The sequence below is a fragment of the Ictalurus furcatus genome, chromosome 22, assembly GCF_023375685.1.
Source record: "Ictalurus furcatus strain D&B chromosome 22, Billie_1.0, whole genome shotgun sequence".
Taxonomy (NCBI): Eukaryota; Metazoa; Chordata; class Actinopteri; order Siluriformes; family Ictaluridae; genus Ictalurus; species Ictalurus furcatus.
In genome coordinates this window covers 15,171,772-15,186,899 of record NC_071276.1, presented here as the reverse complement: position 1 = coordinate 15,186,899, position 15,128 = coordinate 15,171,772, and the positions used below count along the sequence as shown (strand labels likewise).

The following is a 15,128-nucleotide window of genomic DNA, read 5'->3' as shown; positions in this document are numbered from 1 at the left end:
ACTATACACTGTGAATAAGGTGTTACTATAGAAACGATAATGCATTCGAACGAGCCCATTAATATACACCTGTACTTTGAATTACAGCCAGCAACCGTCTGACCAGTCAGATTCGAGAATCCAATGACGACGACTGTGGTATGACTTCTGTAACATAAGTCGCAAAGACTCCAAAGTTTACTCATTGACCGGTTCTTAACATTTTAACGCTTTGCTTCAGAAATCTGCATTGTCCTATGCATGTGTTTAGAGGAAAATCAGCAACTCCCTGGCCAGCATGGCTGTATTTAAATTAAAGATGCAAAGCACCGTTTTAACCCCTCTCTCTGATGTCTTCCCTCTCCAGGCCAGCCTTCCAGAAGCTAGAGGACTGTTTCGAAGCCTTGGCGCTAAACCTGGAGCTCGGGATCCCTCTTCCGGCAGAACTTGATGAGCTGCAGCACAGCCTTTCGAAGTCCAACAGGCCCGAGAGTGACGATCTGTCCCCAAAATCCAGCTCTTCTTCGGAGCGCTCCAGCCTGGAAAACAACGCCACATAGCCGGAGAGCGCAAAACATGTAGAGATCAAGTTGGGCCTGCACACAGACCTCATGAGTCGGTGACCAATTTATTATTTCCTACATGGACAAGTTTACATGAACGGATATGCTGGATTCTGTGCACTTGGTGTGTTTACAATGCGTTCACACTGGGGTGCTTGTGTTGAGTCAGAATGTTGAGGGAGGCACATTTCATGACTCAAGAAGGTTTTTTTTTTCTTTCCTTTGTCTGTCAAGGGTAAGGGTTTTTTCCCCCCCTTACAGACTAATTTGGGATATTTTGGCATCTCTTTTCCTATTTATATCTGGAGTGCTTGCAACTAGAGGCATCATGACGAATCTGTAAAACAAACTCAAATGACATGCAGCTGCTAGGATCAGAATAAAACTCACAACGGTCTTACTGCGGCTTCTGTTGTGTATCTGTGAGCATGCGTCGATCTTCTTTGAATTAAATCAGTAGTATCTTGTTGCTGGAGAGACCATTAATCACTTAGACAACTTTGTAGCATGACTTTAGAAGTCTTGGAGTGCAGACTGTTTAAATCAGGTCGTTACTGAATACTGAACTAAGCACTTGGGCTGGTTAAAAAGACAAAGTTCACGATGGATTACTGAACCCTGCTGCCCCCTGGTGGTTGATTCTTAAATTTAAAAGAATGAAAAAATAGAATACACTGCAGCAGCAGTTTTTTTTTCTGTTTGACTTCCAACTACAAAAAAAAAAAAAATCATTCCTAAATGATTGGTAAGTCTTTATCCTGGACAAGTTGTTACAGATTTTTGTATATGTTTATTTTCAAATCAGCTGCCATTTTGGTAGCATTGATATTTCTGGAAAAGCACAGAAACATAACTGGATGAGTTTTTTGTTTGTTTGTTTAATAAGAATTATGATAATGAGAATTGTTAGTGTCAGAATTGTATAGAAGTTGTAATTGCAGTGTGGGATAACTTTGGTTTGCTGATTGCATTTTGTAGAATGTAAAAAGTCCATTTCCTTCCCCCTAACATAAGGTACTTGATGTGTGAACATCATAACCACTGATATTTGTATTTCCCGTGTTTCTGACTCTAATGTTTCACAAATAAATTACTTAATTAACACTTGGATTGAGGTTCATTTGGCACTAAAACCAGTATATAGTACACAACTGTAAAATTCTGAGTAATTGACAGAGCACAAAACAGCATATTGCATTCAGTTTTTATTTTAAATTTCTTCATAGCAGTGAAAATCTGCCAAACATTAAAAATAAGATCTCTTGAAACTATATGCAGGTGTGTTCTGATAGATCAAGAAGATGGGGGGGGGGGGGGGGGGAGAGAGAGAATACAGACTCCAGGTCATTACAAAATAAACAGAAACCAAAATAATACCTTCCCAGCTTGTGAAGAAAAAAATTCAGGGGTTTCTACAAGATTTCAGGCTTTTTTTTTTTCTCCCCCATAATGGATTTGCTCAAATAACACAGACAGATTAACACAGACAGCTTTCATCTGTCAATATCAAACGAATTTGACATCTTGAGCAGGGAAGATTTCGATCAGCAAAGACAAATGAAAGAATGATGGCTTTCTCCAAATGGTTTCCATCATGTTAGTCTCCCAAGCCTGATCTCTCGCTAGAGTCTGATACTCTTTGTTACAAAACGCATCCAAGAGCCACCTTTCATTCAAAATTTCCGATTAATTCTTAAAGACGGGATGACGTGACCATTTTTAAATCCAGTGACTATATCTTGCTACAAAAACGTTCATTTTGTCAGTGTTTAAATGTTTGTTTTTCCATCATAAACAAAAATGCAGACAGCCAATCAAATTGCTACCTTCAAGATCCTGAAGCGTGTGGCCAGAAAAGTGTATAAAAGACATCAGATGATCAGGGTTGCATCAGTGGAGCTCATCTGGGGTAAAAAAAAAAAAAAAAACTAGTAGACGACTAACTTTCCTGCCCTGCACTAATTTACAGACCTCCGTCTGTGCAGTTAATGATCCGCAGTCCAGAAAAATCCGATTCGGTAGCAAAGCAGACATTACAGGGGAGGAAAAAAAAAAAAAAAAAGGAATTTAAGATATAAATCCGATTTGAAATGCTGTGTGAAATGTTTGTGCTGCCAGTCTAAATCATTTAACACCTAATCTCTGCTCAAGGACAGTCTACACTAATACCACATGAGGAACAGAGCCAGTGTTGACCTCACTAACCTGATCCACAACACACTTTCAGGCATTGCTAGTCTTTCATTGCATCTAGCGTCCTTGGGAATGTATTTCTACACCTCCCCAAAATAGTAACACTTTGAAAAGCCTACAGTCTGAGTTACATTAATATTCAACACCCCAAGGCAATGTGTGTGGAAACCTGGGCACTGTTCGCTGTAATAACCCGAGTGCAGGTTTCTGAAAATGGGCCTGTCAAAGTTGATGAATATAGATCCACTTTGCTGATTGACCCAAAGCCACTCAAATACCGAGTGCTACAAGTCCAGAGGGGCACTGTAGCGCTAAATGCTGTGGGAGGAAAAATGCCTGTGCTTGCACTGGAATTTTCCTTCAATTAACATAGTGCATGATCATCAGAAAACAGGAAAAAGAATGCAATTCCCCCAATTTTTCAATTGATATAATACACAGCTTCATTTCCAACATGTGCATAAGGCTTGTTAACAGACCACCATGCTATAACCAGGTTTAAACAGTATTCACCTTGAAAAAATCCTGACATGCACTTTTATACAACTCCTCCCCCGGTCCTTGCATCCGTAATTGTCTGATGTGTCTTGGTGCATCCTCCACTCCTCAACATGGCTGCTATTGAGGAGACAAGGATACTAGGAGTCCATGAAGAGCTTTCTCTTCTCCTGAAAAGCAGGAGACAGACAGACAGACAGACAGACAGAGAGAGAGAGAGAGAGATGGTATGTGGGGTAGTGCTGATCCACTGAGACTCAAAATTTTATCATTTCCAGTCCAGGATCTGTCAAGCTCCAGGGGTGCCTGCAGAGTCGATGAGGGGGTCGCTACCCTCAACGACGCCCTGCGATGGTGCATGCTCAGCGGGTTCAGCCGCCACAACGATCGTGTTCTCGTCCACCAGCTCGCACGTGGGGTTGGCGAATGCAGAGAAGGGAAGGGTGATGCGGTGCATCTCTCGCTCATACACATTCTGCTCATGCTGCTTCTTCAGATCACGACCCCTGCAAATGATAGGACAGGAAGACCTCGATTAATCGACTGACATTTTATCTTGATCATGAAGTCAGAAATGTTCTTTTTAAATACTGCTCAAATTAATCGCTCCGTTCTGCGAATAAAGTATATGCATGAACAAAGTGTGTTTGGGATTTTTACAATGCACATTCTTATCAGACTTGGTGTAAATGTATAGCTACTTTTAAAACTCATTTAAAGGAGCGGTTGGTCGTTTCGCGGTGAGGTCAACTGCAATAACACACAGACGAGCCAATTTCACGGTGAAATTACATACGTCTCTGTTATTGTCTTTTGGGAAATGGGGCAGAGCTAAAGAGTTATTGCAGCTGCATTGTAGCTAATTTCCAGCCCAGAAAAAAAAAAACACTACACAGACACCTTAAATGAAGAAGCTAACCAAATGTGTTGCGTAGTAATATTATAAATCATGTTTTCTTAGGTATCTTTTAATGTATTCTCATTATTTTAGGTCCAGGCACCCATAAAAAATTTACAAAGTGCACCTTTAATATTAGAGCTTCATGTTCTAATTATTCAAGTGATTCTTCAGCTATGGGTCCTATTTCTTCTTTAAATACTTTTACCAGAGGCAAAATATAAATTTTATATATTATTTATTTATATTATTTATTTATTTATATATATATATATATATATATATATATATATATATATTAGTTATATATATATATATATAAATAATAAATAATATATATATATATATAAATAATAAATTATATATATATATATATATATATATATATAATAAATAATATATATATATATATAATAAATAATATATATATATATAATAAATAATATATATATATATAATAAATTATATATATATATATATATATATATATAATAAATAATATATATATATATAATAAATAATATATATATATAATAAATTATATATATATATATATATATATATATATTATTTATTATATATATATATATATATATATAATAAATAATATATATATATATAATAAATTATATATATATATATATATATATAATAAATAATATATATATATATATATAATAAATAATATATATATATATATAATATATATATATATATATATATATATATAATAAATAATATATATATATATATATATATAATAAATAATATATATATATATATAATAAATAATATATATATATATATAATAAATAATATATATATATATATATAATATATATATATATATATTATTTATTATATATATATATATATATATATATTAAATAATATATATATATATATATAATATATATATATATATTATTTATTATATATATATATATATATATATATATATATATATATAATAAATAATATATATATATATATATATATAATAAATAATATATATATATATATATAATAAATAATATATATATATATATATAATATATATATATATATATATATATTATTTATTATATATATATATATATATATATATATATATATATATATATATATATATATATATATATATATATATATATATATATTTCTGCCTATTTTGGAGGTGCCCATATTCAGTGCTGAATTTATTTGTGATGCGACACTCCACACTAGCAGTTAGTGGCTGATGATAGACACTCAGGGCTTTAAAAATTTGCAGTGTTTCATAAGCATTTCTTTTTTTTAACCTAGCCTACTAGCATTAAATGTTATAACTGTATTGTGGCAGTTGTATACAGTAAAACTATTTGTGCTGTCTGTTTTATCTCTGTACCAACGTTATTGTGGAGAGGTATGAACTGTTGCCCAGCAGGGGGCTCACACCCCTCCCCTTTCCCATCACCCTGCTCACCAGCAGCTAAACACAGTTCCTGTACTCTACACACAGAAACCCAACAGTGTCCTGACTGATCGTATAACAGATTTACAGCGATAAAAGAATTAATTCGTTTATACTGATTAAAACTATCCGATAAGTCGATTTCCATTCCACCGGTTGAATGGAACGCCAGTGTACTGCGAGAAAGGGTACAATATTTCAGAATTGAATCATTAAACTCTTTAAGACCAAAGTTATGTTTTAGAGCACCTCTTCAGAAGGTGTCATTTAGGGAGCTGCAGAATACGAGTGGAATTTGTGCACTGCTGAGGGTGTGTGAATTTTTGTCTGGACCATTAATCACTGATGGGATGGAGCGTGGCTGGACTAGGCCAGGGAAAAAAGAAAAACATCTTTCTCCAGAGGCAGTCAGAGATGATTGAGTGTGTACAAACTACCGCTCATGGCGTGCCATTTGGACTGCAGCCCTCCTCAACCTCCCTCTCGTCAACCTTTCTTCTTCTTTTCATCCCTTTCTCATGCCCTGTTCCTCTCTGTGTGAATCTCTACACTCACCAGTCTCTGCATCTCTGCATTAACCAAGCAATGAGCCTGAACTCACTCTGTTATTAGATCTCTAAAAGGAACTAGTCAAGTGTGGTCTAAAATAAACTGTAAACACTGCAATGCCAAACCTCTTGAAGTAACTGAACGAACTGCTATGTTTATTACTGTATGAAATCATGCTGCTACAATGAATGCTGAATGGTTATATAATGTCTGTGTATCCGTGTGTAAGTAAACCGGTTCTATTTACTTTTAATACATGTTAATACTGAGGTGCTTAACCAAATAAATATTAATGACAGTGTGAGATCATCGCAGCTGACACGCAAACAAAGCTTTGGGGAGAGCAGTCAGGTGATGTTCTTTTATCTGGTTCAACATACATAGGCTGTGTCTTTCTACTCTTAACAGCTTACCATTTGATTAGGGGAGTGTACATACTTGCCTTGTATTGCAGTATGGTCAGATAGATAATGACAACTTTCCCCCCCCTTTTTTTAAAGATATTTCTATATACAATTCATTTTATCTTTTTAAAAAAAAAAAAAAAAAAAAAAAAAAAAAAAAAAAAAAGGGTAATTTCCCATCTTGGTGAAAATAGCATTAGCCACACAGTATTTGCACCATCAAATACCCCAAACAAACAGAAGTGTGCATACCCAACAGAACTGACATCACTTTATCTAGCAACATTAGCCAGCTACCTAGCACTGTGCTAATGTTGCCAGCTAAATAGATACTTAGCTAACCGGCAGCAATATCTAGTTCACTTAAGCTAACCAAGTTGCTAATTCTAAAGCAAAGTCTCATATTACATAACAAGCTAACTATTAGGCTATTATATTGTGTAGAACAACATCCCAGATTTGTTAGCAGGCTAGCTAACATGAGCTTAACTTATATTGTGTACACCTGTAGCCCAGGCTACTAACAAGCCATACTAACTAGTATACTGTTTAAACAAGAGTGAAGGTTGCTAGAAAGTTAGCTAACGTAAAGCCGGTCAAACAGCAGCTAGGAATAAATTGGGAGGAAATAGTTTACATTTACACTTTTAACCTGGTGCAAATAGCATCTGCCCATTAACTCATTAAAATATATACATACATACATGTTATATACACTAGTGGATTTAGAATTTTAAAACAGTAATGTATCCATTTATAGAAATATTTTTTTAAACAGCAAATTATAGACTGCATTTGGCCTTCATGGTTTAGTAATATATAGTATAGATAGAATTAATATTATATAATATTAGTGGATTTTTTTTTTTTTAATGACTAGATTACATTTTAGTCATTTATGCTGAAATTCCTTTCCCAAACTTATTTATACAAAAAAAAAAAAAAAAAAAAAAAAAAAAAAAAAAAAACACTGATGAACAAACAACTTCCCGATGCTCCTAATCACGTCACACACTCACAAACACACCACTGAAGAACATTGTACAAGATTCTCAAAACTGCCTGCAGAATAATTGACAACATAAACAAATGATTAACTGACATTCATGAGCAGCCAGGAAGCCTCCACATTAATTCTACTCAACCTGTTCTACGAATGACACAGCATGCGCTGTCTTTCTTTGTTTCCTCAAGCCCTCTTTCTTACAAGCCGTGCTTTGTCCGTGTCCTCGTTCCGAATTTCACGCTCTGGTCTGTTCTGTACTGACCCTAATTCTCTGTGGTGTTTTGTGCCGGTGTGTTTGTTTCCATGTGTGCATGTGTGTGTACTAACCGCTTATAGAAGTAGCCCAGTGTAATTCCCACTCCCAGTATGATGATGATGGCCATCATGATGATGGCTAGGACATAACCTGAAAGAGAACACAGCAGCAGATTATTAACACTGGGCGCTGGGGAAAGCTGAACAGAGCTGTTCATCTATCCAAGCATTTACCAACTACATGAGCCAACTAAAGGCAGCCAGATTATTTCTGCTACAATGGAAACTTCCAGATCAGAGCAGAGTTGCTCAGACATAAGAGAGGAGTTTGGGGGTTTATATGTACGAACAATAATCCAAAGCACAAGACATACCCGTAGTCCCAAGGTCTTTCTTCTTCTTGGGTCCGGTCCTGACCCGCTGACTGACCCCCACCACCGGCTGAACAGCAGCGCCTTGTACTACCGGCTGCTCAGTCGTCTCTTTCTCATCACCAGCCGGGTTCATGGCACAATTTACAGCTCCTGTGCAGCTTTCATCTGTGGGTTACAAGGTCATTTGCCTGAATGCACATTCAGACAGGATTTAAGGTACAAAGTGAGTTTTTTTTCCCCCTTCAAATCCAACAATAACATAGAGCAGGGGTATTCAACTAAAATGTGTAAAGATCCATCTACATAATGTTTTACAGTTTCAAGTAGTTATGTTTTGTTTCCTAGTGGCATTTCACCTTACAACTACTTTTAACTAGCTCTCTCATCAGTTTACCATCACGTTACTTTATCTAGCTTTACTTTATCATCAGTTTACAGCTTTTTTTAACAAGCCATTTCATCAGTTTACTAAAGAGGAAAATCTTTGAAAACTCTCCACTTTTTGATCTAATGTCGCTAGCCCTGTAGCTATGTCTCTGATCCGATGAGCTGCCTTCAGCTACGTAATTTACAACTAACTGCATGTGACTGGATAAGCTGTATTGGGGAATCTGCTACAAAAGCTGCACTGGTTCATGTTTAGAAAACCACTAAGTCACCGAAGTACACGCAGGTTTTTATACACGTTTATTTCCTGTGCTCAGTTTGGTTCTGGTCCAGATTCAGCCCATGACCCCTAGAATAGAGTCTATTAGTCAAAGGGGACATGGTTTCATTTCAAAATGAGATACCAAACTTGAGCACCACACTGAAAATTGAACAACATTTGAACTGTGAAAAAGACCAGATATAAATGAGAAAACGTGCTTGATTGACTTCAGATTCCTCATACTGCCCTCAAGCTAAATGTAACAGCACAAGAGAAACTTGTCCAGTCAGACTCAAAAATACTGCTCAAGATCAAATGGATAGTTCTGGTTTAAATCTATGTGGGTGGGATGTGTGACATCGGCCTGTGATTAGTGGCATTATCACTTGTGTAATCCTTATCTAAGGACTATTGCAGAAGTGGAATTCAGGCAATATAAAAATAGTCACTGTAGTTCTTCATCATCATCATCAACAGTGCATGCCATGTGCTATCAGTCACAAAGATTTAGGCCTCAGTTGTATTGCAATCTTATCACACGAATAAGGCATGCAGCTGAGTACTGAGGATTTATAGAAGGAACCTGTCTTATTTAAGCCACTTGTCTTTATAAATGTAGAATTCAAGGCTTTATAAATAAAAGTACATGCAAATGAGCTCTCCTACAAATCACCACTAAATGTTACCAAGTGTTTTTGGTGTCTCAGCATTACCATGACCCAAGAAACCGATGGTCAAAATATGCCAAATGATCAATCATTATACCAAATGTGTATTATCACAATAACACTATGTAGCAATACAACTACAATGTTATTTGGTCTATATTATGTAGAACTTCCTGTGCGTTTGCTCTCGTTACTGGTCTTGGGTTTTGTCTTGACTGGTTACAGAAGACAAAGCTTAGATTGAATTTTACTGATTAAGCAGCTTTGAGATGACAACAGCTGCGATAAGCCTCCATTAGCAGACAGACTGAGCAAACACAGATCTTTCTGATTTATTTACCTTCGAGCCATTTGGTAGAGGAAACGGACTTTAAGGGAAAAAAAAAAAAAAAAAAAGACATAGAACAGCATTACGCTTGACATGTTTTAATGGGTTCGTGGGAGGGAGAAACCTGAGCCGAGAACAACAACTCTGCTTATCTTCCCATTGCCTGTCCACTGAGTCGTCCGTCTCAACCCCCCACCCCATCAAAAAAAAGTTGTTTACTGTTCCTGGACAGTAAAAAACAGTTTGGAGCGATGACAAACCAATCAGGACCTGTTACTGTGGAAAAGCATTTCACTTTCACCCAATTACAATCCAAGACTTCTTCCTTGAGTACAGCTGCCTGACAAGTTTCCTCATGTTCCTGTTTGACTTGATCTGCTTGTTCACAAACTCACAGAAAGGATGGCGACACGTTCAAGAAAGGACACACGAAGCCTGAACAACTGACTCACTAATCTGAATAAACTTGGAGGAGGTCATTAAATAAAAACAAACAAACAAACAAACAAACAAAAAACCTCTGCCTTTCCTTAGACTGATTAATCCTGCATCTCAGATTTGTTTAGTAAACTCTGCAGAACTAGTCCTACATGATGGCCAAATATGGGATGGACAGCACGACTTACTGAGCCAGCAAAATTTACACTTGGCACACTTGAACCTCGGTGTGGAGAGTGTTCTCACACTCACTGGGGGAAATTATTTGCACTACTTTCAGAAGTACAAGACAGCAGGAGAGACCAACAGGCATTCCACAGGTACATGGTGTGAAATGCCTGAGAACTATTTTGCTCAATAACACACTCCACACAAACCAGGTCAGGAGACTCAGGATTTAAAACAAGGGTTGAAAAAAACAACAAGGGCGTCTCTCTGTTTTCTTTCTACTGAAGTTAATAAGACAAAAAAATAAAACACCACAGCTTGTCGTGTTACTGTAAATCCAGAAAGCGTAAAGTCCTCCAACTTTAGACTTTCACCTGGTGGAAAATGTAAAGTTGCACCTTGACCACTGACCGTTACAAAGCACTGGCACCGGAGACTCCTTCCATACATGCTAAATAAACGTCTTCGAACAGAAAAATTCACCGTGTCAGTAATTCTACTTATTTTTGTTGATCTTAAATATTAACAGTATTTATTACTTGTCTTAGATTATGTCGTGTTCACCATACATGTCTATATTAGTTGTTCCTATAGAAATTATAAAATATTAGACCGAGTGTATTATAAATTTGCTTTAAATCTGGAACTACTGTTAAAGAAAATTCATCTTCTGATCAATTCAACAGCGCTGGGATATAAAGAAATACCACAAAAAGCTGGTGTTTAGGAACAACTCGTTTGTGGGCGCTGCTTTCCGAACCAGATGCAACATTTCCATTCAATAGCAATAGCTTACAGTATAGAAGTGTTTTATTAAAAATACATGATCTCTATAAATGATAGCAAACTGCTGATCTGTATTTATATTAGTACTGTAGCCCAGTTATGAGTAGGTTAAATAAAGATGGCTACCTTGACATGCTTCAATAGCACATGATTCTCTCTGGAGTTGTCCATCTGCTCCGGAAACATAGCACCAGGGCTCATCTGAGTCATCGGGATTACGGCAGTAGTTATGGTCCCCTACACCTGTAGAGAAATACAACACATTAACCAATAGAAAGTTAAAAGGTATGGTAGGTTTGACCCCAATTAAAGAATTTTTATTATTAGCTATTATTTTTGGTTATACAAGTCAGGTCTAAAAGCACAGGGGAGAAATCCAGGCACTCGTGAAATCCCCAAATGTCAAACACAGTGTCCGAGCTTTGCCACGTGGCTGGCTCTGCTACCTAATGATACAATGGGTTGCACAAACATATGCTGTTTTTGCTCAGAATGTTCTTTCTACTGTTTATCTCCTACTATGTGTGTCTAAGCCAAATTACCATCTTAAAAATTAGGGAAAGTTAAAAAGCTTTTTGTACCAAGATGCTAAAATTTTTATTTTTTTTTAAAATTCCTTTATACATTTAACCTTGAATATGGTTGATCAGTGAAGACACCACAATGCCTGATGTTTCAAGTTAGCTTTTCAAATCCTGCATCAAGACAACAAATGCTGGCGTCCTGTGCTTTCAGAACGGCCATAAAGAGTCCCTACACCTAAACATTACACGCTAACGTCCTTCCAAGCCATGATTACGTTAAGTTTCCGACTTGAGTTGCCGACCTTTATTCTTTTATCGTGTTCTAATATTTGAACAAGTGTACTGTTGTTTTTGAAACCATGGCTTATGTCTAGGTAAGATATTTACATCATATTCAAAATGTATTAGATCATAGATGTATTAGACAGATGAACAGATATTCCACAAGCTAGTGCACATGGTGTGAAATGGCTGAGAACTAGTTACTGCTCACTCACGCCACACAAACTAGGTCAGGGGACTCGGATTAAAAGCAAGGGTCAAATCAAGAACCGATTGCAATATACATGTTAAAATTAGGAATAAAACAGGACAGAGTGTGCTGTTAGAGGAAAATCAGCAATGCACTGTATGATGCTACCAAATGTGAAGCAATGTTTATTATTATTTTATGTTCATTACGTCACATCCTGAAGTGTTTTATTTCTCTTATACCACAGAAATGTACTAATACTGTATTTATTTATTAAGAAATGACTCTCCAATGAAATGAATATGACAGAAAAGGAAACAAATTTTTTTTTAAATGCACAAAGCCCTCCACATACAATAACCAATTCCATTATTGGTACTAAACAAGAAATAAAAACACAACAAGGTGTGTTGTTTAAGAGAAATTATCAATAATTATGTCTATTGTGTGCATTTTTATAACAGGTATAGGATACAGCTTGCATCCTAGTGAATAGCTTATAGACAATATTAAGCCGACACCAATGCTATGAGGCCACCATGAACAAGTCAGATGTTCTATAAATACATGTATAGGTGGTGCACCCCTCCAGTGCGCTCTTGCCTTGCTTTTGCCACTGAGTTTGTTTGAAAAGCTGGGCACATTCCAGTGAGTCACTAATCCCTGTATTATTGTTACATAGATTATTTTCAAAATGGCACCCTACACTCTTTCATACTAAAGATAAAAATGAGCACCAAGTATGTACTGCTACAAGTTAAACTCTGACTCTCTTACTCTCAGTCTCTCACACCCACGTCTAGGTCTGGGTGCAGTGCTTAGTTTTCAGTGCGCAGCTTGCAGTGCGCCGCTTGCCTTGTGCATTGCTAGATTTCGGACTCTCGCTTGTATCCAGGTTTGGGTGTAGTGAGTCATTTGCAGTATGTAATGTGTAGTGCTAGATTTTGGTCCCTCACCTATGTCCAGTGTGTAACGTGTAGCGTTAGATTTTGGACTCTTTCCCCTGTGTCCAGGCCTGAGAGCAGTGTATTGTGTAGATTGCAGTGTGTAATGTGTAGTGCTAGATTTTGGACTCTTTCTCTCTCTTCCTTCCTTTCTTTCACTTTCTCTCTCTCTCTCTCTCTCTCTCTCACTCACACACACACACACACACACACACACACACACACACACACACTCTTACACACCTGTGGCCAGGTCTGGGTGCAGTGTGACGTCATAGTTCCGGCTCGTGTTGTTCCAGTTCAGACAGAGACTGCCTGAGGAAGATTTCTGCTGCTGTCCCCTGTACTGCACACCATTGCCCGTTATGCACTCTGCAAAGTATCACAGAACATCTTCAGGTTAATCAATACATTCATTCCTTACAGAACAGTCCAGATCACGTAGCGCTCAGAAAGTCACGTGGTTCAGCCACCATTAAATAGCCAGTGTGTTTATTTCACGTGCTTTGTAAACAACAAAGAAATACGTGTTCAGCTTTATGGCTGTTTTTACATACATAATTACATGCAACAGGACTGAGCCGACTTGCTGCTGTATTATTGGAGTGTTTTGAAAGTTTTTTTTTTGGAAATTCCCTTTAATTTGGTGCCATGTGAAAACATTATGGGGGAAAAAATCTCTTAAAAACGCATGGAATAGAATGAATGCGTGTGAATAACACGTTATGTGCATTTTTATCCTTTCTATCAAACTAACTTTTCCTAATAAACTGAACAAAGAACAAAGGGACTCCTACCTTCAAGAAGCGAGGAACAATCTCCCAACGCAAGGCTTAGCAAAACAACAACATGCACAGAACAAGCCATTTTAAATGCCGTCGTTTAGCCTGCTAGCAGCTGGAGTTCATGGTGAATCGAGTTAAAAATCGTGTGAAATGACTGAAGAAGCTGATCCACCCTGATTAAACCTCTCCAGCAGCGCACCACCACTTGTTTTGGTAAAAACCAGTTCTAATGCAGCGTTCACAAGCTCATCTGATTTCCCCGCACATGATCCGCCCCCAGTGCTAAACTGCCTACCAGTGCGGAAAACACGGCTTGTTATTATGTGCCCGAGACAATATATTTACCAGTGTGTGTTAGTGTCAAATATACAAGTGACAAGACACAACTCAGCACTCAATTGAGACTCTATGCACATGCTACGTGTCATTTTATGTATTGTTTTCCTTTTATTGATTCTTTTTTTTTTTCTTTTTTTTTGCATTCATAACACAGGTGATTACTATTTATTCTGAAAATATCTTTGCAGTTCATGTTTATTTATTTCCACTTTCACACCAATGCTTATCGAGTCTAGAATACAAACATCCAAACTATGAGAAAGTTTCGACGAGCTCGTGAACGCTGCATCAGCCCCAGCGTCTCACGTAAACAGCCTTGCGTTCTGAGCGGTAGCGGCGGCGCGCAATCGTCCACGAGCTCTTGCAAACACTGATAACGCCCAGGTTGTTATTATTACATAATCTAATAATCCAGTTAAGATTAAAACAATATTAGATTTAAATAAATGACCGGATTTGTTATACACATACATAATACTTAATCTCGAAATGTGTATAGTAATTATAATGTCTATTTTTCCTCTAATAATAGTAACAGCAGCAGTAGTATTAGTAGTAGCTTTTGTTGTTATAACAATTTTAATGTTTATACTTGATTACTACTAAAATGTTTTAAAATCTAGTTGACGTGAATAGAGATACATATATATACATATATGTACATATACATATATGCCATTTTTTCATTTAAATTAAAAGACGAGGTCAGACATATTTATCAAGAGCAAATTTCACATTTCCTCAAAGCATTAAATGAGAGGCTTTAAATGTCCTTGAAGTGCAATCTACATGCATCTTTGGTCTTGCATTTCTGCACCCGCAGCCTCTTTTCCTATTCAGTCATCAATCTTCCTG

The 15,128-nt window shown here is 36.8% G+C and overlaps 2 protein-coding genes across 5 annotated transcripts in view; one reads left to right on the top strand and one right to left on the bottom strand.

Annotated features, from left to right (window-relative positions):
- Window positions 1–1,649, top strand: part of limk2 (LIM domain kinase 2) — a 39,259-nt gene extending 37,610 nt beyond the window's left edge. For all 4 annotated transcript variants that reach the window (XM_053653693.1, XM_053653691.1, XM_053653692.1 and 1 more), the window contains one exon: window positions 347–1,649. In XM_053653693.1, coding sequence (XP_053509668.1) covers window positions 347–539 — 193 coding nt within the window. In that variant the 3' untranslated portion in view covers window positions 540–1,649. The remainder of the gene's footprint in view (window positions 1–346) is intronic.
- Window positions 1,650–1,730: 81 nt separating this feature from the next.
- pik3ip1 (phosphoinositide-3-kinase interacting protein 1) lies at window positions 1,731–14,172 on the bottom strand. The gene is made up of 6 exons (XM_053653694.1): window positions 13,947–14,172; window positions 13,393–13,521; window positions 11,336–11,452; window positions 8,173–8,337; window positions 7,871–7,949; window positions 1,731–3,739 (listed from the first exon to the last, which is right to left on the bottom strand). The coding sequence occupies exons 1-6, from the start codon at window positions 14,014–14,016 to the stop codon at window positions 3,523–3,525; spliced, it is 777 nt and encodes a 258-aa protein (XP_053509669.1). The 5' UTR covers window positions 14,017–14,172; the 3' UTR covers window positions 1,731–3,522.
- Window positions 14,173–15,128: the final 956 nt, after the last annotated feature.